The sequence below is a fragment of the Clarias gariepinus genome, chromosome 20, assembly GCF_024256425.1.
Source record: "Clarias gariepinus isolate MV-2021 ecotype Netherlands chromosome 20, CGAR_prim_01v2, whole genome shotgun sequence".
In the NCBI taxonomy this organism is placed as follows: domain Eukaryota; kingdom Metazoa; phylum Chordata; class Actinopteri; order Siluriformes; family Clariidae; genus Clarias; species Clarias gariepinus.
The window spans coordinates 267,100-293,309 of record NC_071119.1 but is presented as its reverse complement, the minus strand read 5'-3'; the positions used below and the strand labels follow the sequence as shown (position 1 = coordinate 293,309).

The window sequence follows — 26,210 nt, the reverse complement described above, 5'->3', positions numbered from 1 at the left end:
ACCTCGTGTCCAGAAACAGACACGGCACAAATATTGTAATTCAAATCTGTTCCACTGGATTTTAATATTTATTTACATAGATAAGTATCCGGGATAAAAACGTAAAATTTGTAAATATATAAAACTAATTTGCAATAATGCATAACTGTGTGCTCTGAAGTCAAAAGTGTTCAGAAAGGGAAATGTGTGACCTGGAGTCCATTGTGTTGAGGTTCCACACGGTTCACTTGGACACACTCGGTACCTTTGTAGAGCGACTGCAGTCACATCACGGGACGCTGTTTGTACCAACACAGTCCTGAGCATCTTCATGGTCCTCAGCAGAACAAATGAAGCCACCCTCATGTGATATGAGAACGCCAACCAGAAGTCAGCCACCAGGGGGCAGGAAAAATATAACGAGCAGCTGATACATTTAAAGGGCGCGTTTTACCCAGAGTACACACACCTGCGGAGAAGAACTGACAGTGGAGACTCCTTCCCTAAAACACTCCCCATGTACACGAGACCACATGCGTTGATTAATCCGTGCATTAGCACTGTATACGGACAGAGTTATAAACACTTAATTAACACTTATATTTTGACCCATCACGGCACGTCATGTAAATAAGCAGCGCGCCACCAGAGTGACGTAAAAGAATCAATGACGTCACGCTTTCTGTCTGAGCCTGGCTGATCTCTTTGAAGTTGTTCTGTCTGTGAATGTACGTGGAGTCTGATCTGCATCTCCTTTTTCAATCTATATATGTTCATTTTTTTTCGTTGAATGTTTATTTACTGTACTAAGTGGATCAAAAATAATATAAGGAAAATATATGTTATGTTTTATTATGATAAAAAAAACTATTGAAAAGAGTCACATGTTTATGTTGAATTTTTTTTATAGTACAGGTAAATTCTATAGTCATAAAACTGCACTGTATCTCCAGTTTAAGGTTGATTTGAGAATTTATTTTGAGGACTATGGAACTATGGATACATTTAAAGAACTTCATTCATTCAATGTGTGTGTGTGTGTGAGGGAGAGCGGAGGGGGCGTGGTTTAGGAGGCGTGACGTGTTGCTGTTTCCGCTCGGTGAGATATTCCAGGGTCCGCGCGCTCCTCCTGATCCCGCGCGCGCGCGACACCCCGTTGTGGCCTTTTTATCTCGCCGCCGCGCGTGCACGGCCGCAGCATCAGCGCGCGCCCCCGTGCTCGCTCCCGGTCTGTGCGCGCGCGCCTCCTCATCCTCTCGCGCTGCACCATGGCGCTGACCGTCTGCACGCGCTTCACCGACGAGTACCAGCTGTACGAGGAGCTCGGCAAGTAAGTGTGTGTGTGTGTGTGTGTACGCGCATACATGTGCGCGCGCCTGTCTGTGCGTGTCGTTTATATGATGGAGAGAAAAGGCGCGCGCGCGGATACAGAGACACTGGATGGATGAGAGGAGACTGCTGCAGGCTGTGTGTGTGTGTGTGTGTGTGTGTGTGCGCGCGCGCTGCAGGGACGGAGGTGGGACTGGGGAAACGCAGAAACACTGGCAATGCGACAACACACACACACACACACACACCGGGAGATAAGCGACATGTCTTTCTGACCTCACATAGGAGCTGAGCATGTTGGGAAATGCACGTGACAAGATTATTAAAGAGCACAGCTCTCCTCCAATCAGCAGCATAAAGATATACTCTGTCTGTCTGTCTGTCTGTCTGTCTGTCTGTCTGTCTGTCTGTCCGTCTGTCCGTCCGTCTGTCTGTCTGTCCGTCCTGGTGTGAGGGGACTGAGGGACCGGCTGTGTAAATGTGCATCATATGTATGAAGCATCATCTCTTCTTCTTCTCTCTGCCCCCCTTGTCCCCCCCTCCTCCCCCCCTGTCTGTGTCTCAGAGGAGCGTTCTCCGTGGTCAGGCGGTGTGTGAAGATCTCATCAGGCCAGGAATATGCAGCTAAAATCATCAACACCAAAAAGCTGTCTGCCAGGGGTAGGGGTCTGCGTATATGTGTGTGTGTGTGTGTGTGTGTGTGTGTAGTTTTTTTTGGGTCCTATCACACTGACCAATCAGCTCCTTCTCTCATCATCACCAAACCAATGAGTTTCTTATTTCTTCCATTAATAATAAACCGTTCACTTTCATCATGACCTTCAGAGAGAGAGAGAGAGAGAGAGAGATGCACACAGAGAGATAATGATACAGACCAAAGCTAAGAATACACACAGCCTATAATTATTATCTCAAGGTGTGTGTGTGTGTGTGAGAGAGAGAGAGAGATTTAACTGTGTGTCATTCCAGAGGCTGAACTTTAACTAACTAGGGCACGTTTAATTAGAGACTACAGCTCTCTCTCTCTCTCTCTCTCTCTCTCTCTCTCTGTGTGTGTGTGTGTGTGTGTGTGTGTGTGTGTGTGTGTGTGTGTGTGTGTCACTGGTTTACTGCTTGTTTTCCTCTCCCTTTAGATCATCAGAAACTGGAGCGAGAAGCTCGAATCTGCAGACTGTTAAAACACCCTAATATAGGTACCTGTCTCTCTGAACTGTCTGTCTATCTTTTACTCATCTCTCTCTCTCTCTCTCTCTCTCTGACCTGTTTGTCCTTTAGCTGTCGGTCTCTTTCTGACCTGTCTGTTTCTCTCTGTGTTGTCTCTCTCGCTGAACTGTCTCTCTTTCTCTGAGCCGTGTGTGTTCTGTGCTCCTCAGTTCGTCTCCATGACAGTATATCTGAGGAGGGCTTCCATTACCTCGTGTTTGATTTGTAAGTATCACTAACATACCGAGTGGGAGGGAGAGAGAGAAAGAGAGAGAGATCTGCTCTTTATTAGATGCCACACAGGATTATGGGTAATGTATGCTGTGTGGATGGAATATAAATATATACGAATTTGACTTTTGACCCCAGGGTCACGGGTGGGGAGCTGTTTGAAGACATTGTAGCAAGAGAGTACTACAGCGAAGCTGATGCCAGGTAACCCAGACACACCACCACACACACACACACACACACACACACACACACACACACACACACCTTATCTGGATGTCAGGTGAAGGTCAGCTGGATGTTAGGAGGGTGTTAGGAGGAGTACTTGTTTCTCTCTACACTGAATCCCTGATCAGACATCTGACTCTTCAAATTTGATCTTCAGTCAGAACCTGGACGGATTCTGTAATGCAGGATGATGTTTGTGTTGAATGAACGTTCAGTGAATGTGTTGGACATCAGGGATCATCGCCTCCTTATCACCTTTAGCTTGGGTTCCTCTCTTCCTCATGTTCTCCATAGATCTGTGAGAAGGAATTTGACACCCTATCCCTATCTTTGGGTCTGTGAGGAGTTCCACACATTATCCTTCTCCTTGGGTCTGTGATGAGTTCTACACCTTATTCCTATTCTTGGGTCTGTGAGGAGTTCCACACCCTCTCCTTGGGTCTGTGAGGAGTTCCACACCCTCTCCTTGGGTCCGTGAGGACTTCCACACCTTCTCCTTGGTACCGTGAGGACTTCCACACCTTCTCCTTGGGTCCGTGAGGACTTCCACACCTTCTCCTTGGGTCCGTGAGGACTTCCACACCTTCTCCTTGGGTCCGTGAGGACTTCCACACCTTCTCCTTGGGTCCGTGAGGACTTCCACACCTTCTCCTTGGGTCCGTGAGGACTTCCACACCTTCTCCTTGGGTCAGTGAGGACTTCCACACCTTCTCCTTGGGTCAGTGAGGACTTCCACACCTTCTTGAGATACTTTTTTTTCTGGGTATAAAATTTTTAAAAATGTTTTTTTTTTAGATGGTGTAGTTACAAATGGTCCCATGAAAGTTTTCTGGCATAGAACTCAGCAAACAATTTGGAAAGCAGGAATGTAGGAATCTTTCTGCCTGGATTGTCTGGAGCAGGGTGGAGCTCTGGGAGGAAACCTGAGATGGCTCCATGTATGAAGATTTTATTACCAGAAAGAAGATTTAATTATGGAACACATCTCTACATCACCCAGGGAAGGATGTTTTCCTGATACCTGAGCTGACCTGGAATGTGTGTGCGTGTGTTTTGTGTGTGTGTGTGTGTGTGTGTGTATAGTTGGTCCTTATTTAGCCCTTATCAAAGTTCTAGAGAAGAAACACACTGCACCTGTTTTACACTTTTCCCTGTGTGATGAGGTGCCACCATTATCATCATCATCATCATCATCATTTCCACTGTTATAATCTTTCTCTCTCTGTCTCACAGCCACTGTATTCAACAAATTCTGGAGAGCGTTCATCACTGCCACATTAATGGCATCGTGCACCGAGATCTGAAGGTCAGACACACACACTTTTAGAATTTCTGTATCATTACTATCATTACATTAACTAAGGTAAATGGATTGGAATATACTATCCAGGTTCTCTAGAAATGATACCACACAGAGGATTCTAGAGAAAAAACTCCCGAAGACCGAGTTTTCAGTTATTTCTTCATGCGGGAGAATATTTTCTCATTCAGCTCCTTTGACATCAGCAAAGTTTCTGTAGAATTTCTTCTCGAGGGGGTTTTATACATGTTCTATAGAGCTGTATTTTTTTTTACATGGCTGCTGGAGTTCTGAAGGAACTCTTTGTTAACAGCATTTGTTCTTTAGGTTCTAGAACCCTTCAGTAGGCCAAGTCTCAGGGTGGGATTTCAGGGTGGGTCTCAAGGTTGGACAGGGATGTTGTTGTTCTGTCACGATGAAAATGAAGCACGGTCCCTGACGTCTCGCTCTGCGGATCTCTGTAAACCCTCTCCAGTCTAATGGCGGGCCGTGTGGATTAGATTACAGTTGATCCACTTACTGCGCTTCTGTTGCCTCTATCGCTGCTCGTGGCGTCTCCACCCCGGGAAATCAGACTCTGTCTTCCGTTCTTTATTAAAGCCTCTCAGATATAAATGCTGTTGCTTGGACATTTTACTCTTGATTTCCAGTAGAGTCCAGCGTTTGCGTTTCAGCTGGTAATCGCTTATATACACATATAATCACTATGATGTTCTGGAACTAGCAACATCACGCCTCCCTCAGTCATGTATCTGAGGCAGAGATTCTGTTAAACATCCAGGTTATGTTTAATGCAGATATCGGAGTGTAAAAAAAGAAGATTAGGAGTATAAAAGTAGAGATTCTAGAGATTCTTAATAATCAGAAATGTAAGGCTCGTATTAGTTTACAGTAGCTCTCTCTCTCTCTCTGTCTTTCTCTCTCTCTCTCTCTGATTGTGGAGAACTCTGTTTTTGTTGCTGTCTGCTATCATTTCAACACCTTCTACATTATTAGGCGTGGCTTAAAAGAAAGGCAAGTCACACGATTACACATACAACTACTCAAGTACAGAAACAAAGTCATTGCACTCAGTTACCTCCCGCTTCTGTTGTCAGCTACGAGAGGAGTTCACATCTCGAGCATTCTAAGTGCGATAACTTGGTAGAACTCCTGGGAGATGAAACGGAGGCTAATCCTATCATGAATACAAGTTACTGATGGACAGGAAGTGGTGTAGACAGAGTGTATGAGGGGAATTAACAGGATACAACAGAAGAGGAAAAAAAAATCTTGCTCACATTTTATGCAATTTTAAAGTAGAATTATTTCTAATTCCAATATTTTTGATTGTTTGGTTTTTTTTTCTTCCAATTTTCTCCCTAATTTAGTCGTGTCCAATTCCTCCCCGTCACTAGGGGGCTCCACATTCCGGCTACTCCTACCACTTAGCCGGGAGGGCCGAAGACTATCATGTGTTTTCTCCGAACCGCGTGATGTCAGCCGACCGCATCTTTTCGAACTGCTTGCTCACGCACCGTTAGGGGCGGAGTAACACACTCGGAGGAAAGCGCTAGCCGTTCCTTCCGCGAGCACGAGCTCACAGACGCCCCTGATAGGCTGTAGAGCCGTGATTAATGTGGGAGCGCAAAGTACCTCTCATCCCTCCCCCCTGAGAGAGCTCGGCCAAGAGGTTACAGCATCACCCGGGGTTCGAACCAGCGATCTCCGGACGATAGGGCGAGAACTTTACCACTGCGCCACTCAGAGCAGAATTATATCTAATTCTCACTAAGTTCTGTATAGCATCGAATATCAACTAACTGAGAACACATACACATACAATTTACCTTGTTTTAAATTTAGCTTGATGTGTGTGTGTGTGTGTGTGTGTGTGTATTAGCCTGAGAATCTGTTGTTAGCGAGTAAACTAAAGGGAGCTGCCGTGAAGCTAGCTGATTTTGGACTTGCGATTGAGGTGCAAGGAGAACAGCAGGCCTGGTTTGGTAAGTTCACACACACACACACACACACACACACACACACACACACACACACATAAATGCACTTATGGATCATCAACTAATTGCTATATCTGTTTGTGTGTTCTTTTGTACCGGTGTATGTGTGTGTGTGTGTGTGTGTGTGTGTGTGTGTGTGTAGGTTTTGCTGGGACTCCTGGATATTTGTCTCCTGAGGTTCTGAGAAAGGATCCTTATGGAAAACCAGTGGACATGTGGGCCTGTGGTACGACACACACACGCACACACACGCACACACACGCACACACACGCACACACACGCACACACACAGTCTGGTTATATATTTATATACTGTATAAATGTTCTGAGGTGTGTGTATATGTGTGTGTATATGTGTTGTAGGTGTGATCCTCTACATCCTGTTAGTTGGTTATCCTCCGTTTTGGGATGAAGATCAGCATCGTCTCTATCAGCAGATCAAAGCCGGGGCGTATGATGTGTGTACTCATTAATACTCTGCACCTGAACTCAGCAGAACCTTACCATACTCGGTTGTGACCCCTAACACAGTAGTCCTGAGCTCTCACTCGCTTCCCACAGCAGTTCTCACACTTGCACTCATGTGTTCCATTTTTCAACAGCAGACTAAATGTCCAAAAGTATATGCACCCCTGAACATTACACCAGTATGTGGTTCTTCCACACAGTTGTACAGAGCATCTCTGTGTTTTCTGTAGCGTTACAGTTCCCCTGTAGTGGTAAGATGGACCAACCAAACCCTTATTCAGCATGACGACGCCCCTGTGAGATCCACAAAGCCAGCTCCATGATGACATCGTGTGTTAAGAGTAGGGTTGTGTATTGTTTGGGTTTTTAACGATACTGATGCCAAATCGATACTTTTAAAATGGTACCGGTGCCTAAACGATGTCTGATCCCATACTAATTCTCTGACGATTCATTCCACAACCCAAAAATATTCATATTAAAATAATTAATACAAATTATAAAGTAAAAATAAAACAAATTAACCTGCACCAAACGAGTGCGCACACAGACACATGAAAACACACGCACACACACACTAGCTTACAGACAAGGGGGGGAGGGCGGCTTCTGTATAGGATAACTTTCACACCCACAGTAAACTGGTGTGTGTGTGTGTGTGTGTTTGTGTGAAAGTCGACCTACACACACATACAAGCACAAAATAAAAGATTCATTACATGCACACACACATGGTCACAATGTTATAGTAAACAGTTAACGCGCAATTCTTTTGCAGAAATACGACCATATTTGCCTAATGTGGGAAAATACCACACCTCTCCTAACTTTGCTAGAGTTGGTCCGACTGGGGCCGGACACGCAACCACTGCCGGCTGATGTCTGCAAGCTTTTAAACACAGTCCATCCCTCTGCTTTTAATTTCATACCGTGTGTCCTCAAATATTAAATACAGTCACGCTTTAAAATGTTTTAGGGATATTAAACTAAGTGTGAAAACTAACGCTACCTGCTGCCGTCAGAGCAAGTGGACTTACAGACATACTGTACACACGCTGCATTCACGTATACTCTCGTTGTGAAAACAACATGCACGCTTGGGTTACTACAAACATTAGTTGGATTTTGAGTTGCAATTGCATGAATTTCTCATTTTGGAAATAATTTGCAGTGGCACCAAAGCACAAAAAACTGCGCTCTGATTTGGATCTAGTACATACTGGTTACGTAGGTACCGGTGCCAATAAGGTTAGGGTTTAGGTACATAACCCTAGTTAAGAGTGTGTTGGAGCAGAAGAAGTTGAGCATTCTGCACGGAACCCTGACTGAATTCAACCCCACTGAACCATCAGCTTTGGGATAAACTGGAAATGGAACTAGACCACAGGAGGTTTCGATCTGAAATGGCCTGTTCAACTGGGGCGTATGGGTGTGATGGTCAGGGGGGCATGGGCAGTGAAGGTTAATTAATGCCACAGCAAATATTTCAAACTACAACACCCTGAAATCTGATTGGTTTAAAAACACAGTGAACCATAATGCTTCTTCTTCATTGGGTTGTCATGTTTATCCTACGGCAGAACCTCAGGACCTTTCCTTCCCTCCTTTAGCAGAATTTTCCAACTTGTCATCTGACGAGATTCAACAGATCATCTCGTCATCTAACCCCACCACCTGTTCATTAGACCCAATCCCTTCCACAATGCTCCAGGCCATCTCACGAGACCTCCTTCCCTTCACCACAGCCATCATCAACCAATCCATATCATCTGGTCATGTTCCTGCCGCTTTTAAGAAGGCGAGGGTTATTCCCATCCTCAAGAAACCCTGCCTGGACCCATCAGAAGTTAACAACTATCGCCCGGTATCACTGCTCTCTTTTATTTCCAAAATTCTTGAAAGAACGGTTTATAATCAAATGTCTCTTTATCTCTCACAGAACAACCTTAATGACCCAAACCAATCTGGATTCAAAGTGGCACATTCCACAGAGACTGCCCTTCTGTCAGTCACTGAGAAGCTCCATGCTGCTAGATCTGCTAAACTTTCATCTGTCCTCATCCTCCTGGACCTGTCAGCTGCATTTGACACCGTGAACCACAAGATTCTATTATCTATCCTTACAAGCCTTGGAATTTGTGGAACAGCGTGGCAATGGTTTGCTTCTTACCTTAAAGATAGGTCATATGAGGTAACATGGAGGGGATCTACATCTGCCCCACGTAGACTCTCTACTGGTGTCCCGCAGGGCTCAGTACTTGGTCCTCTTCTGTTCTCCCTCTATACCCGGTCTCTTGGTAAGGTCATATCATCGCATGGATTCTCATACCACTGTTATGCAGACGACACCCAACTTGTCCTCTCCTTTCCTCCCTCTGACACTCAGGTTTCCACCCGGATCTCAGCATGTCTGGCAGACATCTCATTTTGGATGGCTGCTCATCAGCTGAAGCTCAATCTCGGTAAAACCGAACTGTTGTTTATCCCTTGTGACTCATCTCCAGGTCAAGACCTTGTGATATCCATGGACAACAACCAAATCACTCCCTCAACCACCGCCCGCAATCTTGGGGTAACCGTGGACAATCATCTGTCATTTTCCCCACACATCGCTAACCTTACTCGCTCTTGTCGATTTCTTCTTTAAAATATCAGAAGAATTCGCCCATTTCTTTCTTCACAGGCTACTCAGGTGCTTGTTCAGTCCCTTGTTATTTCAAGACTGGACTACTGCAACTCACTCCTGGCAGGCCTGCCTCTGTCCACGATTCGTCCTCTGCAACTGATCCAGAATGCAGCAGCACGACTCGTTTTTAACCTTCCCAAGTTCTCCCACACCACCCCACTCCTCCGCTCCCTGCACTGGCTTCCTGTAGCTGCCCGCATCAAATTCAAAACACTGATGCTTGCCTACAAAGCCAAAAATGGCCCAGCACCCACTTACCTCTCTGCGCTAATTACACCACGCACTGCACCACGTTGCCTCCGATCCTCCAGCACTGCTCGCCTCATCCCACCATCTCTCAGGGATCGAGGGCGGCATTCATCCAGGCTCTTTTCTGTTCTGGCACCTAGATGGTGGAATGAACTTCCTCTAGATGTCCGTACATCAGAGACTTTGACTATCTTTAAACGACGACTCAAGACGCATCTGTTTCTCCAGTACTTGGACTAACCCCCCTCCCCCCCGAAAAAAAAAAAAAAAAAAAAAAAACACCTCAGTTGTGTTGGACTAATGGTACTTAGTTATTAACCTAGTAAACCCAGTGTAAGTATGTATCCAATGTTGTAAACATTAAAGCACTTTTTGTAAGTCGCTCTGGATAAGAGCGTCTGCCAAATGCCTAAATGTAAATGTAAATGTAAATCTTAACAACACAAGTACAGTAAAGGCCTGTGACTATAGCGTGATTTTCAAAACGTGCAGGAGCTACACTGACTTCATTAATAAATGGTATGTTTGCAGTTTCCTTCTCCAGAATGGGACACAGTGACTCCTGAGGCCAAAGATCTGATTAATAAAATGCTTACAATAAACCCCAACAAACGTATCACAGCCGCTGAGGCACTTAAACACCCCTGGATCTGTGTATGTAACCCACACACACACTAACACACTGTTACAGTGTGTTGATTTTCTATACATATTCTATACTGATCTATAATAATGAGTTCAGAATTTCACCATCTAATTACTCTCTCTCACAGCAACGCTCCACCGTGGCTTCAATGATGCACCGACAGGAAACTGTGGAGTGCCTGAAAAAGTTTAATGCTAGAAGGAAGTTAAAGGTAAACAGACACACACGTAATACTGTAGCTCTCTTCAGTCACAAGATGTTCTCCAAATTCTTTTCCCATCATTTCTCCCCTTTCTCTCCTTTTCTTCGTATGAACATTGCCCGTAATTTCTTCCATTTCTCAAATTTCCATCATTAGTCCCATTGTTCATTTCTATTTTTGCCATTATTATTATTTCTTACTGAAAAACTATGCACTATTGCAGGACATTCAGACTAATTTAGATGCCAACTCGAAAAGTTGTTTTTGAAAGAGATATTTAGAAGTTTTTAGTTAAGGTTTTAGTGCTTTGGACAAAATGCTCTAGTCACATTCTCCACAATTTCAAAGGTGCAGGACATTTTATGCCTTACAGACAGTCAGTAGCTTGTTCATGCCCATGTCATATGAACATTATAGAGTTAGAAAGTAAACAGAGACAGGAATCGTAAAGCCTTCAGCCGAGGTGGAGACCAAAATCAGCACTAAATCAACAAAATGAATTCTCCACTGAGCAAACTAAAAGGGACATCCTCGACAGGTCAGGGAGGCAGAGCAACTTCTTCTGCACATTAGAGAGGCAGAAAGATGCCCTCAACAGATCAGCCAGGCAGAGCAAGACATCCTTGGTAGTTAAGGGAGGCAAAGCCACTTCCTTAGCTGAGCAGGATTTTCTCAGCAGAGCAGGGAGGCAGAGCAACATCCTTGGCAGAACAGTAAGGAACAGCGAGACGTCCTCAGCAGATCAGGAAGGCAGAACGGCGTCCTTGGCAGAAAAGGGAGCAAGAGCGAGGCATCTTTGACAGATCAGGGAGGCAAAGCAACTTACTTGGTAAATTAGGGAGGCAAAAGGACTTTCTTGGCAGATTAGGGAGGCAAAGTAACTTATTTAGGGAGACAGAGCGACTTCCTCGGTGGATCAGAAAGGCAGAATGACTTCCATGGCAAAACAGGAAGGAAGAGTGAGATGTCCTCAGCAGAACAAAGAAAAAGAGTGAGACGTTCTCTGGAAATCAGGGAGGCAGAGTCACGTTCTTGGGCAGATCAGGGAGGCAGAGTGACGTCCTCTGCAGAACAGTGAGGAACAGCGAGATGTCCTCAGCAAAACAAGGAAGAAGACTGAGATGCTCTGGGCTGATCAGGAAGGCAGACCGACGTCCTCGGGAGATCAGTGAAGCAGAGTGACGTCTGTGGCAGAACAAAGAGGAACAGCGAGACGTCCTCGGCAGATCAGTGAGACAGAGCAACTTTTTTGGCAAAACAAGACATGCTCAGCAGATCAAGGAGGCAGAGCTAGACATCCTCGGCAGATCAAGGAGGCAAAGCAACATTCTTGGTAGATCAGGGAGTCAGGGCGACTTTCTCGTCAGAGTAAGACATTCTCAGTGGATCAGGAAGACAGAGTGACTACTTCGGCAGATTAGGGAGAAACTGTCTGCGGCAGAACAGGGAGGAAAAGCGAGATGTCTTCAACATATTAGGGAGACAGAACAAAGCAAGCACGGCAAGACAGCTGTGTTATTTGGGGAGGCAGAGCGACTTCCTCATGGATCAAAGAGGCACTTGGTGAATCAGTGAGGCTAAATGACTTTCTTTGCAGATCAGGAAGGCAGAGTGACTTCCTCTGTGGGTCAAGGAGGCAGAACGACTTCCTCTGCTGGTCAATGAGGCAGAATGACTTTCTCGGCAGATCAGAGAGGCAGAACGACTTCCACAGTGAAACAGGGAGGAAGAACAAGACGTCCTCGGCAGAACAAGGAGAAAGAGTGAGACGTCCGAGCAACTCTCTTGGAAAAGCAAGACATCCGCGGCATTTAGGGAGGCAGTGCAACTTTCTCGGCGGAACCTGGAGGCAGAAGAAATCCTTGGTGAATTAAGGAGGCAGAGTGACCTCCTGGCGGTTCAGGGAGGCAGAGTGACATCCTCTGCAGATCATGGAGGCATAGCTGAATGTCCTCAGCAGAGCAGGGAGAAAGAGCAAGACGACAGATATTCTCAAGTCTCATTTATTTATATAACCCTTTATGCTACAACGTAGATCAAAGGACTGAACATCCAAGAAATGATCAAATAAAATAAATTAAATACATGACATACACAACACATGCAGTGGCAAAGTCAAGAATTAAAAGCGACAGAGTACAAATGCGTTTTAACACGAGATTTAAAAACATCAACTGAGGATGCATATCTAACATCAGGGCCAATCTAGGACCAACAACTGAAAAGGCTCGATCCCCTTTTGGTTTAAGGCGAGTTCTCGGTACCAACAACTGAAAACAATTGGAATACCTTTATGCTCTACAAGAGTTCATACGCACCGAATCCTTAATATATTCCGGGGCCAACTCATGAAAAGCTTTAGAAACGTACAACAACACCTTGTACTGGATTCGATGTTTCACAGGAAGCCAATGAAGCCTTTTTAGAACCGGAGTAATGTGCTCCCTTTTCTTGACACCAGTAAGGAGCCTCGCTGCAGCACCTACATAAAGAGCATTACAATAATCCAAAGGGGAGGTAAATGCATGAATCACTTTTTCTAACAGACAGAAAAGACTTTATTTTCACAATATATATAGATATGGGAGGCAGAGCAACTTCCTCGGAGGCAACACAACTTACCTCGTGAATCAGGGAGGCAGATCCACTTCCTTAATATAGTTGACTTCTCATACTAACAAACTAAATAAATACAACTGACTTCACCCACTGAACGTGGCCCCACCTGTTCACCACCACTCATCATCCTGTCATGTGATCTGAACTCTACAGGAAGTGGAGTGTAAACTAATTTAAACTCTCGTCTTTCCTTCCTGTCAGGGCGCCATTTTAACCACGCTTCTAGTGACCAGGAACTTTTCAGGTACTCACTCTACCCATGTGTGTGTGTGTGTGTATGTGTGTGTGTGCATGTGTTCCCTACAATTCCTTTCTCTTAGTTTTATTTGCATTCTACATTCCTTCTTTAGTTCAGTGAAAGATGTTTTTTTATGTTTTTTTTCCTTCCTCTTGGTTAATTTTCCTTCCATTTTTGGTGGGCGTGTCTCTGGAGGTAAGACTGATTGGACGTAACACTTTCTGGCCAATCAGGTGCATGGGATTTTGCGTGGCGCACTGGACTGCATGTCAGTTGAGAGATTACATTCACAAAGTGTTTTTATGCCCATTATAATTGTTATTTAAAGTTGAACTTGAGTTTAAAGTTTATTGTTTTTCCAGTTTCTGCTTTCTGAATGGAATCTTTACTTTAGACCACGTTATTAATCCACCTGCTGCATGTCTAATGCATGCATCTGTGTGTTTAACACTGAGATATTAATACTTTTATTTTAATTTAACAGCAGCGAAGAGTTTGTTGAACAAGAAGCCGGACAGTGTAAAGGTGTGTTCTATTCATCTTAAACACCCACAATTACTTTTATTTTATTATTTATAGAATTTTATTATTCATCCATGTGTTTTTTCCAGCTATTTATTCTTAAATGCATTTTGCTACGTACCTTACTGTCGGTTTGTTTCATCACTGCAGGTTACTCATAAAATAAATCAATCATAATTAAATAATAATTAAAAAAATCGAAATAATAATAAAATTGGTTCTAAATTATTTATTTTAAATAATTTTATTATTTGTTTTTTCTTTTTAATATTTTGGAGCAAAAAATCTATTCAGTCATCAAACAGTGTATCACGATTCGTTCATGTGGAGAGTTGTGTATCGCCACACCGACTCCAAAATCGTTTTATTTTTAAATATAAATAAAAATGATATCTGTTTGCATTTGAGCTGGTAAAGTGGTGCAGTTTCTCTAAAATCCTCCAGCTGCTCTAAATTATCCACACGCTGGTAGTATCCTGTTTGATAGGAGCGAATTATTTATAAAGTCATATGTTAAATTTGTAATATTTATAAAAAATTGAGTATTTTCTCGGTTTCTTTTGTTCCTTTATGTAAAACTGATTTTCTCTTTGTCCCCCTGCAGGTCAACAATAAGACCAACAAAGACACAGGCCCCGCCCCCGCACTGGTACACGGCAGACTCCGCCCCTCCTGCATGACATCATTTGATTCTTGTGGAGCTCTGAATAAACTTGATAAATAATACAAACATCTGTCAGTAAATAAATAAACATGACATTACTCCCTCTGTATGTGTCTTTGTGTGTGTGTGTGTGTGTGTGTGTGTGTGTGTGTCAGGAGCCTCAGACGACTGTCATCCACAATCCAGTGGAGAGAAATAAGGTGAGAGATTTATTATACATCATGTTAGTGTTTACCTTTATCATTTCCACACACACGTGCGCCCACACACACACCCACACATTATCAGCATCCCCTTAAGAAGATAGACTGTATGTGTGTGAGTGTGTGTGTGCTCTTTAAGTTTCCTGAGGTTTGTTTTTGTTTCAGGACTCAACTGAGAGCAACAACACCACTATAGAGGATGAAGATATTAAAGGTGTCTCTGTGTGTGTATATGTTTGTACATGTGTGTGTGTGTGTGTGTGTGCATGTGCATCTGTGTTTGTATAATTGTCTGCATGTGTGCGGGCATGTTGGCACACAATTTAACGTGCAGGAGAAGTAGGTAGGGGAAGAGACATGTGATATATCTTCTTCGGTGGGTAGGCAGCAGCAGCGGGCGGTTGGGGCTGGTCGACGGGCCAGGCTGGCTGAAGTGGAAGATGAGGTTGCAGAGGAAGTGGCCAAGCTGGGACAAGATCTCCGGAGTTCTCCTTTTCCCAGTTCTGTGAATCACTGGAGCATGTGGATGCAAACACTCAAAAACAGACACTACTTCAGTTTACTTTGCTTCCGGAACATGACACTTTTGTGACCATTTTGACATTCACATCTCCTTTCATAGCTGGTCTTTGACTCCCTGCCTCTTTCTTGTGTACTGTGCCATCATGGCATGCCCGCTTATCTCCCCTAGGTAGCCTCCTATATTTCTTGCCCTCGCCATCCACTGAGGGGCAGAGGAGCATGATCTGTGATGAGGGTGAAGTGTTGATCTATTAAGCAGTACCTAAGCTCATTCAAGATTTAAAGATTCAAAGATCAAAGATTTAAAGATCAAAGATTCAAATAACTTTATTAATCCCTGAGGAAAATTGCTCATCAACAGCTCACTTGATGGTGAGGGCTTCACGTTCAACTGGGCCATATTTCTGTTTTGCTGGGGTTTGCTGGGCCTACTCACATACAGAGCTGGATGCTCTTCCCCATCAAACTCCTGAGAAAGGACAGCCCTGAGTCCAGTCTCTATAATTCCCATGGGCATCATAAAAGTGTTGGTTGAAATCAAGATTGCGGAGGATGGTGGAACTAGCGAGGTGGGTTTTTAAAAGCTGGAACACATCCTCTGTTTTTGCTGTCTATTTTATTCATTTCGGTACCCCAGGTATTAAGCCTTTGTCAAGCCAAAGTGGCATTAGTTTGGGTTTGCCTGTTACGCCAAATACTGGAGCAGCTGAGCCCAATTTCAGCCACTATTGTCCGGTATTCGCTGCAGAATCCTTTTAAGGGATTGTGTAAAAGGCCGTAGGTTTGAGCATGGTAAACTGATGTTCAGAGTTGTTTCACCTGCAATGGCCAACATACATCAGACATTAATTTAGATATGATTGGGGTACCTTGATGCATTAGTAGCTCCTTCGTCAATCGTACACAGCTGAATAGTAGGACGAGCTACCGGGCAATGCTCTTGAACAGGGCCGGAATGGGACACAATTTCAGGCCGGGAAATCTCCCATGTACCCAGGCCGTCCTACGCATCCAAACAATATGTATTTATTTATCTAACAATTACTCAGATTCCCAAATTACCAAAACAATACATTTTATACAATATGTTAAATCTAATAATTTTATCCTTCTACCAGTCCCTGGCTGAACCTGATGTGTGATCACTGCACAAGATAGTTAGAAGAGATAATTTTCTGAAATGTAAAAAATAAACAACAATTACATAAGACAAGACGTTTTTTAAAAAATCTAACTAAAAAATCTGACTTTATGACTAATTTTTGTTCACGTCTGCACTATAACTCTTGTCCCTCTTATGTAACAATCAATAACTTTTTTTTAGCATATAGCATATTTTAAGTGATGATAGTAGGGGTGCTACATCTAATATTTGCTAGCAGTTCATTACTTGCAAAGAAACAACTAAAGTAATTTACAGATGTAACTTGAAGCCCTCGAACATTTTGCTGCTTCTTCTCGAAGTGCTTTCTTTTTGCACCCCCTTTTCTTTTCTGCTCCACATAGACACTTTCTCTCCATCCTAGAATGTCTGTTTAAATGCTTTGATGCTCTGGGGAAGCATAGACCAAACATAACTTAATGATATCAGTCGAGCCTAACAGATTTAGATTAATGAGCAGATTAATTTTGTTCTTAGTATTTAATCAAGTCGAGTCGAGTAGTCTTTTATTGTCAATTCAATCATATACAGGTCAGTACATGTTGAAATGAAAGGCGTTCCACCAGGACCAAGGTGCTACATACAGTGGTTACCCAATCAGAATTTTCGTTTTACCGTCGCGGGGCTCGGCGGCAGCATTTGGGTTTGTGCGTTTCCTGGCTTTTACCGCTGAGTGGTGCTATTTAACTACAGACTGACGGCTCGGGCCTTAGTTCATTCTCTGCAGAATTAATGAGCCGCAGCTTCTTTAGAGCTGCACGTAGTAGCGGATAAAAGCAAGTGAAACATTGTAGTTAAACGAATTCATAATCAGAGTACTAAAATTACAGTACAAATGTAGAGATTAAATTAAGTCTTATTAGGATCGAATTTAAATGAAATGAATGTTAACACAGTGAGCCTTTAGATTTTATCATGTGTGACTAGAAAAGCTATGTGTGTAGGGTTTTGTATCCTCTTATATCTTGTGTTCTTTATATTTGTAGTAGATTTAATAACTGAAGTAAATGACCATAAAATTAAAACATTGTCAGGACGTTCTACTGCGTCAACAGATGTCGGTCATTCAGCCCTGCTTGTGTTTTTGTGTTATTATAAGAATGAAATGCAGTAGGCTGTTATGAGCTGTAATGTGTTCGACCCATGTTGCACGGGCGGCACCATAAAGCACGGACACGAGGCGAGGTCTTAAGGGGAAAAGGGTAATTTATTTAGATAAAATGCGGAAGGAAAGGGTTGAAGGAGGGAGAATGGAAAGAAAATGGAAAGGGCTAAAGGTTGTGCAGGTTCAGGGGCACTGCCACGCTGGCATGCAGGCACACAGCTGATGATAATGCAGAGGCAGTGCTCCAGGACGCTCCCTCGTGACAGCTCTTCTCCCGCTGTCGATGGGGGAGTCATCGGTCGCCCTGGTTTGCTCGCGCTAGCCTCATCCAGGACCAGCATTCGCCCATAGTAACGCGCCGTCCAGGACACAGTTCACATAGATCCCAGCGCGATGTCCTACACGTCCCGAACGGAAGTTGAATCCATCAGTTGGGGGAACAAGGACACTTGCGGGAGGTGGCTTCCCCTTAGGGCCCCCCTGGCGCTCGTTTAGTGTGGCCTGAGGACGTTGCAGCGGTAGTCCCCGGTGCGCGAAGCATCTTAAATCCATGGCGGTTTCCGCTGGGGACCCTCCCGCGAAGTCGGCGGCTAGCTCCACTTGGGCGAAAAATTCGTAGGGTTCGACGGCGCCGTTGTAGGAGGGAAGGCTCTGCTGCAATGTTTTTTTTTACTCTTTATTGTACAGTAAATATCAATAGCTCTGGTTCAGATTTTTTCAAGTTCAAGTAGTCTTTATTGTCACTTCAACCATATACAGTTAGTACACAGTTAAACGAAACAACGTTCCTCCAGGACCAAGGTGCTACATGCAACATAAACTTACAACATAAATTACTAAGAGGTCTAGTTAGCTGGTTAGCAGAGACAAGACAGATAGTCCTAACATAAATTACAACACAAATTAACAAAAAACTAACTAAAACTAACTAACTAAGTGCACGTGCAAATGTGCAAACGAGCAACAACAAAGTGACAGTGTGACAACGACATATCAGAACATAAAATATGGTGTTGAGGTAGTAAACATAGCAGCAAGAATTGAGGAATTAGTGCAAAAAGTAATGAATATTGTGCAAAAGAGATAAACAGTGAAGCATTTACACGTTGGTGTGTACGATAGTTTGGTGGTGAAGGTCAGTGTGTCTGCGCTTGTGTTGATTAGTCAGTCCAGTCTCAATGTTTTGATGTAGTTAAGTTGAGCTGAGTGATAATGTTTATGTTTGTGTGTGTGTGTGTGTGTGTGTGTGTGTGTGTGTGTGTGTGTGTGTGTTTGTGTGTGTGTGTGTGATTATCAGTTCAGTCCCTTTTTGTTGAGGAGACGGATGGCTTGTGGAAAAAAGCTGTTGCACAGTCTGGATGTGAGGCCCGAATGCTTCGGTACTTTTTTTCAGATGGCAGGAGTGTGAAGTATGTGTGAGAGGGGTGTGTCCGATCAGCCACAATGCTGGTGGCTTTGCGGATGCAGCGTGTGGTGTAGATGTCTTCAATAGAGGGGAGAGAGACCCCGATGATCTTCTCCGCTGTCCTCACTATCCGCTGTAGGGTTTTGCGGTCCAATATGGCACAATTCCCAAACCAGACAGTGATGCAGCCGCTCAGGATGCTCTCGATAGTTCCTCTATAGAAGGTGGTCAGGCTCGGTGGTGGAAGCTGGGCCTTTCTCAGTCTTCTCAAAAAGAAGAGACGCTGTTGGGCTTTCTTGTGCAGGGAGCTGGTGTTGAGGGACCAGTTGAGGTCCTTCTCCAGGTGGACCTCAGGAATTTGGTGAAATCTTCACAGAGAAGCCGTTGATGCTCAGCGGAGAATAGTCGCCTCGTGTCCTCCTGAAGTCAACAACCATCTCCTTTGACTTGTCAACATTCAGAGACAGGTTGTTGTTGTTACACCAGTCCGTTAGCCTCTGCACTTCCTCTCTGTACGCTGACTCGTCGTTCTTGCTAATGAGACCCACCACGGTCGTGTCATCAGCGAACTTAATGATGTGATTCGAACTGTGTGTTGCTACACAGTCGTGAGTCAGCAGCGTGAACAGCAGGGGACTGAGCACACAGCCTTGTGGGGCCCCAGTGCTCAGTGTGGTGGTGCTAGAGGTGCAGTTCCCGATCCGTACTGACTGAGGCCTTCCGATCAGAAAGTCTAGGATCCAGTTGCAGAGAGAGGTGTTCAGGCCCAACAGGCTCAGCTTCCCGATCAGTTGTTGGGGGATGATAGTGTTGAATGCTGAGCTGAAATCTATGTACAGCATTCGAACGTATGTGTCCTTCTTGTCCAAGTGTGTAATGGCAAGATGGAGTGTAGTGGAGATGGCATCGTCTGTTAAGCGGTTAGGACGGTACGCAAATTGCAGTGGGTCCAGTGAGGGGGGCAGCAGGGTCTTAATGTGTCTCATGACGAGCCGTTAGAAGCACTTCATGATGGTGGGTGTAAGTGCAACGGGACGGTAGTCATTGAGACAGGACACAGTAGACTTCTTGGGCACAGGAACGATGGTGGTGGCTTTGAAGCATGCTTTTTTGACGGCGCTGCTCAAAGAGATGTTGAAGATGTCGGTGAGAACATCTGCCAGCTGTTCAGCACATTCTCTGAGCACTCTGCCTGGGATGTTGTCTGGTCCAGCAGCTTTACGTTGGTTGACTCTGCGTAGAGTTTTCCTCACCTCAGCTGTAGTGAGACACAGCACCTGGTCGTTCGAAAATGGGGTGGTCTTCCTCGCCGCCACATTGTTCTGCCTGTCGAACCGAGCGTAGAAGTTGTTCAGCGAATTTTGGGAGGGAGCCATCACTGTCACAGGCAGGTGATGTCGTTCTGTAGTGAGTGATGGCTTGTAAGCCCTGCCACATGCGCCGTGTGTCGCCGCTGTCTATGAAGTGGTTGTGGATTCTTTGGGCGTGTGTGCGCTTCACCTCTCTGATGGCGAAAGTTTGGCCCTTGCTCTTCTAAGGGCCACCTTGTCTCCCGCTTTTATGTTTGTTGTGTAAAGTACTCATGTAAAAATTACCATCACTATAGTATTTCTTCGATACAATGCTTTTATGACCAGATTGTGTTTTAAAACTGCAATGAGTAAAAATGTCACTTTACGCCATCTGGCGACCATTTTATGAATTACTTTAAAATGCAACTGATTTATTTTGGCCGCTGTTGTTTTTACCCGGCGGTGAGCGTGACGGTAATAACCATTTCAATTTGGTAACCATTTCAATACTGTACATGTAACATAAATGAACAGAAACTAACTAGCTAACTAGGATAATAACTAACTAGCTAATTAGCTGATTATATAACCAAAAAAGACAAACCTATTGACAAATAAGTTGTGAGACAAATCTTAGACAAATATACACCATAAGTTATGAAAAAACTATTCTAAAGTACTATACAAAAGACATTACTTATACAAAAGATAACACAAGACAACAAAGTGCCCATGCAAATGTGCAAACAGCAGCAGAAACACGACAACATAACACAATGCAATAATAAGTGATATTCTGAGATAGTGAGTTGAGGTTGTCCAAGTTAATGGTGTGATAGATGGATAAAAAACAGTAAACATTTCTTGTGAATAGCAGCAAAGATGAGTCCCTGTGCAAATAGCAAATGATTATATCAATATTTTTGCAAGAAAAAGAAAAAAAACTTTTAAGTTTTGTGTTTGATATTTGCTGGATTTCCAAATGTCATCTATCCGTCCATCATTCAGCACGATGTAATGTATTTTACCAATTCTTTTTATCCCACAACCAAAGATTATAATAAAAAATCTGGTATTTACCAATTTTGAGCAAGGTAATGTAGGATCTGGGCAAATGATTAAACTTTAAAATACATGATTAATACAACAGTTTTTTTTTAAATGTTTTTCTTGATTTTCTCCCTAATTTAGTTGTGTCCAATTCCTCCCTGTCACTAGGGGGCTCCCACATTAAGGCTACTACTACCACTCAGTCGGGAGGACTGAACCATGTGACACCAGCAGGCCGCATCTTTTCGAACTGCTCACTTGGGTTGGGGTGGAGTAACACACTCGGAGGACAACGATATCTGCTCGCGTGAGCTCGTACTTACGCTACGTTTCGTTCTCATCCATTGGTTTGCCTCAGCGAAGGGAATCATAACGTTGTTGATTGGTTGGTGCGCGGTTGTTGAGATGACGTCTTTCGGGAAAAGCCTTTGGTGAGGCGTTGGTTGCCTGGTTCTTTTGAGGGCTTCTTCGCTGCAGGTTCTTAAAGAGTGAATGACGCCCGCAAAGGCAAGCTGCGACGAAGTGGTCAAACTTGCTGGTTACCTTCAGATGCCTATGACGAATCTCTTTTTAGCCTCTTGGACTTTGGGTTTTTAACCTTCCGTTTGTCCCAATCAGAGGTGGTTTGGGGCATAGCCATGCCCACATGGTTCCTCCTTTTCGTGCATACATGAACAGCTGGTTTGGTCTGTCATGTGGGAGGCCACCGCAGTGGAGTTTTAGTAATTTAGGTAATGTGTATTAACATCAGTCTGGTTATATGACTGAGATTTCATGCACATCAATGTTCATTGAATACGGAGAGCTTTCATTTGATAACAATCATCCCATGCCTTGCATACCCATTCATACCGTTATCTATAGCAAGGGTTATACAGGTTGATTACACTTCTTAAGTTTATGATAAACATGAACACAACACAAATATATCACACGTTCTATATGAGCACATACATATAATTTATATTTGCTCCAGTGGTATATTTTAACTGATTAACATTCTACGTGTTCTAAAGCTTTGTATGTTTTCTGTTCTGGGGCCAAAAAATTAAACAGGAAACGCATTCCGGGGGGTCAATAACTGCCAGGGGGTTGTGAAACGTCCCTATTCAAAGGACTAGCTAGCTGAGTTACACTGTTTGAGTGGGGATGTGTAACTGCTTCTCTCTTGTGCCAGGAAGTTGCTTTGCAGAGTTACACCATCTGAGTTGGAGACATGTAACTGTTTCTTTCCTTAGTTGCTTAGATGTCGTGAACTGTTTCTTCCTCATTCAACGGCTCCCTTTGAGGTGGCCTGCTAGTCCCTACAAAGCCCAGTCCTTTCTTGTTAAGGAGATGGATGGCAGCTGTTGTAGCTGTCTGGATGTGAGTGCCCGAATGCTTTGGTACCTTTTTCCAGGTAGCAGGAGGGTGAAGAGTGAGTGTGAGGGGTGTACCTGATAAGCCACAATACTGGTGGCTTTGCAAATGCAGCATATGGTGTAGATGTCCTTGATAGAGGGAACAGAGACCCTGATGATCTTCTTTGCTGTCCTCACTATCTGCTGTAAGGTCTTGCGGTCCAAGATGGCACAATTCTCAAACCAGACAGTGATGCAGCTGCTCAGGATGCTCGTGATAGTTCCCCTGTAGAAGATTGTGAGAATCTGTAGTGGAAGGTCATCCTTAACCATCTCAGGAGAAAACACGCTGTTAATTAACTAATAGAATGGCAAATTTGTATCATTTTAGTACATTGGGTGGGAAATAATATAAAAATAAGGTTAGGCTGCTGGCCCAGAACCCCCATAAAGACATATGTTTTGTCGACTATGAATTGGTAACCATGGGCTCTGTGGGTCGTTCATACATTGGCAGGTGTGCTGGTTTTTCTTTTTAGGGCTGCAGTGAAGTGTGGTAACCTGCACATTCCTGGCGCATTCCAGTGTTGGTAAAGAAATATGGAGCTTATCCGTGCAGAGAAAGATGTAGTCACATGCAGAGGGTAAGGAGCAGCAGGCGGTCTGGGTTGGTCGACAGGCCCAGTAGTGGGTGGCCAAGCTGGAGTAGGTGACCAACCTGGAAGAGATCTCCTCCGGTGTGCCTTTTCCCAGTTCTGTAAATCTGAGTACTCAGAGACTGAAAACATCAGACACTGGTTCAGTTTACTTTGCTTTTGGGAACATTCAGCAGTGTGGCACTCGCTTCCTTCTTGTATAGCTGGTCTTACTGTATAGCTAGTTTTAAAGCTGGTAATGTGAATCCGGCGGTGCAGCGTTTAGGCACCATGGTGCTTAATGTGCCTTGTGTTTTGGACACACAAGCAGCTGTTACAGAATGCAATGTGTCGGCTTTCAGCCCGCCATCCCAGTGTTTAAGTGTAAATGTGTGTGTGTGTGTGTGTGTGCATAAGTGTAAGAGTGGGTGTATAAGTGTGTGTGTATATAATAATTACAGGTGTGTTTCTGCCCCTTAGCTTGTCAAGTTCTCAGTAAAGGTGAATAATATATATTTTTTTATTAAAAGCTTTTCTTTAAAAGTGTTGTGCATCGTATGGTTAATAAAAAATAATCAAATAAAAAGATAATCTGTATATGTGTGTGTGTTTTTCAGCCCGAAAGCAGGAGATCATTAAAGTTACTGAGCAGCTGATTGAGTCCATCAACAATGGAGATTTTGAAACTTATTCGTGAGTGAGAATGCACACGCACAGACAAACAATTATTTTTCCAAAATTGGTGTGTTGAAGTGGAACTGGTTAGAGCACAGACTTACAGCTGATGCGTAAAGTCATATTGAGTGTGTGTGTGTGTGTGTAGTAAGATGTGTGATCCTGGTCTAACGTCGTTTGAGCCTGAGGCTTTGGGGAATCTGGTAGAAGGACACGATTTCCACCGGTTCTACTTTGAGCACGGTACTGACCCGCTTCATCATCACTAATTTGCAAAACATAATAATAGGTTATTTTAATTTATATTTTAATAGGTTCAGAGGTCTATATTTCAATTTATGCATCCATGAATCTCCTTTTCGTGTGTGTGTGTGTGTGTGTGTGTATTAGCTCTGTCAAAGGGCACTAAGCCGGTGCACACCATCCTGTTAAACCCTCACGTTCACCTGATCGGCGAGGACGCAGCGTGCATCGCCTACATCCGCCTCACGCAGTACTTAGACTCCGGACGCCCGCGGACTGCTCAGTCAGAGGAGACACGGGTGTGGCACCGCCGAGACGGGAAGTGGCAGAACATCCACTACCACCGCTCCGGAGCTCCCAGTGCCACGTACCCATAACTCACCTCTGTTAATAATCAATCAAGTAACCATTCGCCAATAACTAATAACTGCTCATTAATAACAGAAAACTCCCTTATACTTATAAGTATGAGTTAATATAAATATTATAATTTGGTCTATGCACAGCTAATGTATTTGTATGCTACATTCTGACAGTGTGTACCCTGTACATAGAATTAATAAACATTGTGTCCCTGTGTTTTTGCAGCTAAACTGGACCTGCCCATGTATGACCAGCTGGAGACCACGCCGAGTGCATCAACCCACCGCAAGCTCCTCCCACTCATTAACATATCACTGCACGTGGACAAGATTTTAAATTCATCACAGCAACAATCTCTCTCTCTCTCTCTCTCTCTCTCTCTCTCACTTATCTATCTGTCTGTCTCTCTCTCTCTTACACACATTGTTAAAGATGAAAGGGAGTTTTTTAATGTTAGGTTTTGCTTATAATGGCATAAACATACATTTGTGTGTGTGTGTGTGTGTGTGTGTGTGTGTGTGTGTTGTTGTGGTAATGTTCATATGTAATGTGATTGTTAAACAAATTACAAATTTGTCCCATAGACAAATCCAAAATTACACACACACACACACACACACACACACACACACTATTTAATAATGCTATGTACATTAATTAAAGTCTATACACTGTCAGAATGTAGCATAAAAAGCACATGAGCTGTGCATGCAGATTATAATAGACCTCAATAATATTCATGTTAACTAATGCTTATTCATATCTAATCTTAATGTCTATTGGTCCAAGCAAATTGATTATTTTTTAGACTTATTGTTATTTTTATTACTTTTGTTGTTGTTGTTGTTGTTGTTGTTGTTGTTAGGAAAACTAGTGTAATTAGTTTCTTTTCTCATTTTGGAGCGCACTAAGGAATAAAATCGTAATGAGTAGACATGTGGCTGGATGGCGAGGTGTCAAATCCGCTCCGATCTGATCCACACAACACCTGGATGATGGCGCTGGTGAGCAGAATTTTGACCATTTGGCTCCACCCACTTTAAAAGAGTTTGGTATCATTGCTGTATTTAACGTCTGCAGATAATTTCCGTGAGTAATAATAAATAGACATATTTGATTGGCTGGACTCGGTGATATTGGGGTCGGGGCTCTGTAGCCGTTATCGAATAAAAATGAATACCTGTGAATAATAATGAATTCCCCCAAAGGGCCAGAACTGACAACCTGGCGTGTTTGTGGATCAGTGCTTGGACCCCAGAATTTCTGCTCAGAATTATGTTTATTCATTTACAAGTTGTTTATTTAAGATCTTTTATTTATATCATTACATGACTTCCTTTTCGTGTACTTCCCGCAGTGCATTCGGGGTATTTGTTTCTTGTTTATTCAGCGTTGTTAATGACATCACTGTGTACATGTTGTGTTTATTATAATGAGGTATACAGTGTGTTGGAAGCTGATTGGTTGTTCTGGTAAACTGTCAAATGGGGCAGGAGTAAGGGTTCAGGTGATGATGTAATCAGTGACATCATAACAGGAAACGGTCTTCCTCGAGTAGAAACCTCATCACTGCTCGACTATGCGGATCATCAGTTTTATTATTATTATTGTTATTGTTACTATTGTTGTTGTCGTTATCATTGTGGTTTA

The 26,210-nt window shown here is 43.6% G+C and overlaps 1 protein-coding gene across 4 annotated transcripts; it reads left to right on the top strand.

Annotated features, from left to right (window-relative positions):
- Positions 1 to 1,137: 1,137 nt before the first annotated feature.
- camk2d2 (calcium/calmodulin-dependent protein kinase (CaM kinase) II delta 2) lies at positions 1,138 to 25,411 on the top strand. 4 transcript variants are annotated; one of them, XM_053479725.1, is made up of 21 exons: positions 1,139 to 1,309; positions 1,874 to 1,968; positions 2,442 to 2,501; positions 2,682 to 2,736; positions 2,881 to 2,946; positions 4,204 to 4,276; positions 6,153 to 6,255; positions 6,413 to 6,496; positions 6,635 to 6,729; positions 10,206 to 10,328; positions 10,448 to 10,531; positions 13,343 to 13,385; positions 13,867 to 13,904; positions 14,506 to 14,550; positions 14,721 to 14,765; positions 14,934 to 14,982; positions 23,760 to 23,780; positions 23,897 to 23,972; positions 24,103 to 24,197; positions 24,345 to 24,599; positions 24,786 to 25,411. In XM_053479725.1, exons 1-20 carry the CDS (start codon positions 1,248 to 1,250, stop codon positions 24,572 to 24,574), a joined length of 1,542 nt encoding a protein of 513 aa, XP_053335700.1. In that variant the 5' UTR covers positions 1,139 to 1,247; the 3' UTR covers positions 24,575 to 24,599; positions 24,786 to 25,411. The 4 variants fall into 4 exon arrangements, with proteins under 4 accessions (XP_053335702.1, XP_053335701.1, XP_053335700.1 ...); XM_053479724.1 differs by having other exon boundaries at positions 13,864 to 13,904; XM_053479727.1 differs by lacking the exon at positions 23,760 to 23,780 and having other exon boundaries at positions 1,138 to 1,309.
- The last annotated feature ends 799 nt before the right edge of the window (positions 25,412 to 26,210 follow it).

What these genes read in the sequence shown, in the direction of transcription:
- camk2d2 (XM_053479724.1), top strand. Translation starts at nt 1,248, where the DNA reads ATGGCGCTGACCGTCTGCACGCGCTTCACCGACGAGTACCAGCTGTAC. An exon ending in CTGTACGAGGAGCTCGGCAA is followed by an intron (nt 1,310 to 1,873) that starts GTAAGTGTGTGT and finishes TCTGTGTCTCAG; the next exon opens with AGGAGCGTTCTCCGTGGTCA. An exon ending in CATTACCTCGTGTTTGATTT is followed by an intron (nt 2,737 to 2,880) that starts GTAAGTATCACT and finishes TTTTGACCCCAG; the next exon opens with GGTCACGGGTGGGGAGCTGT.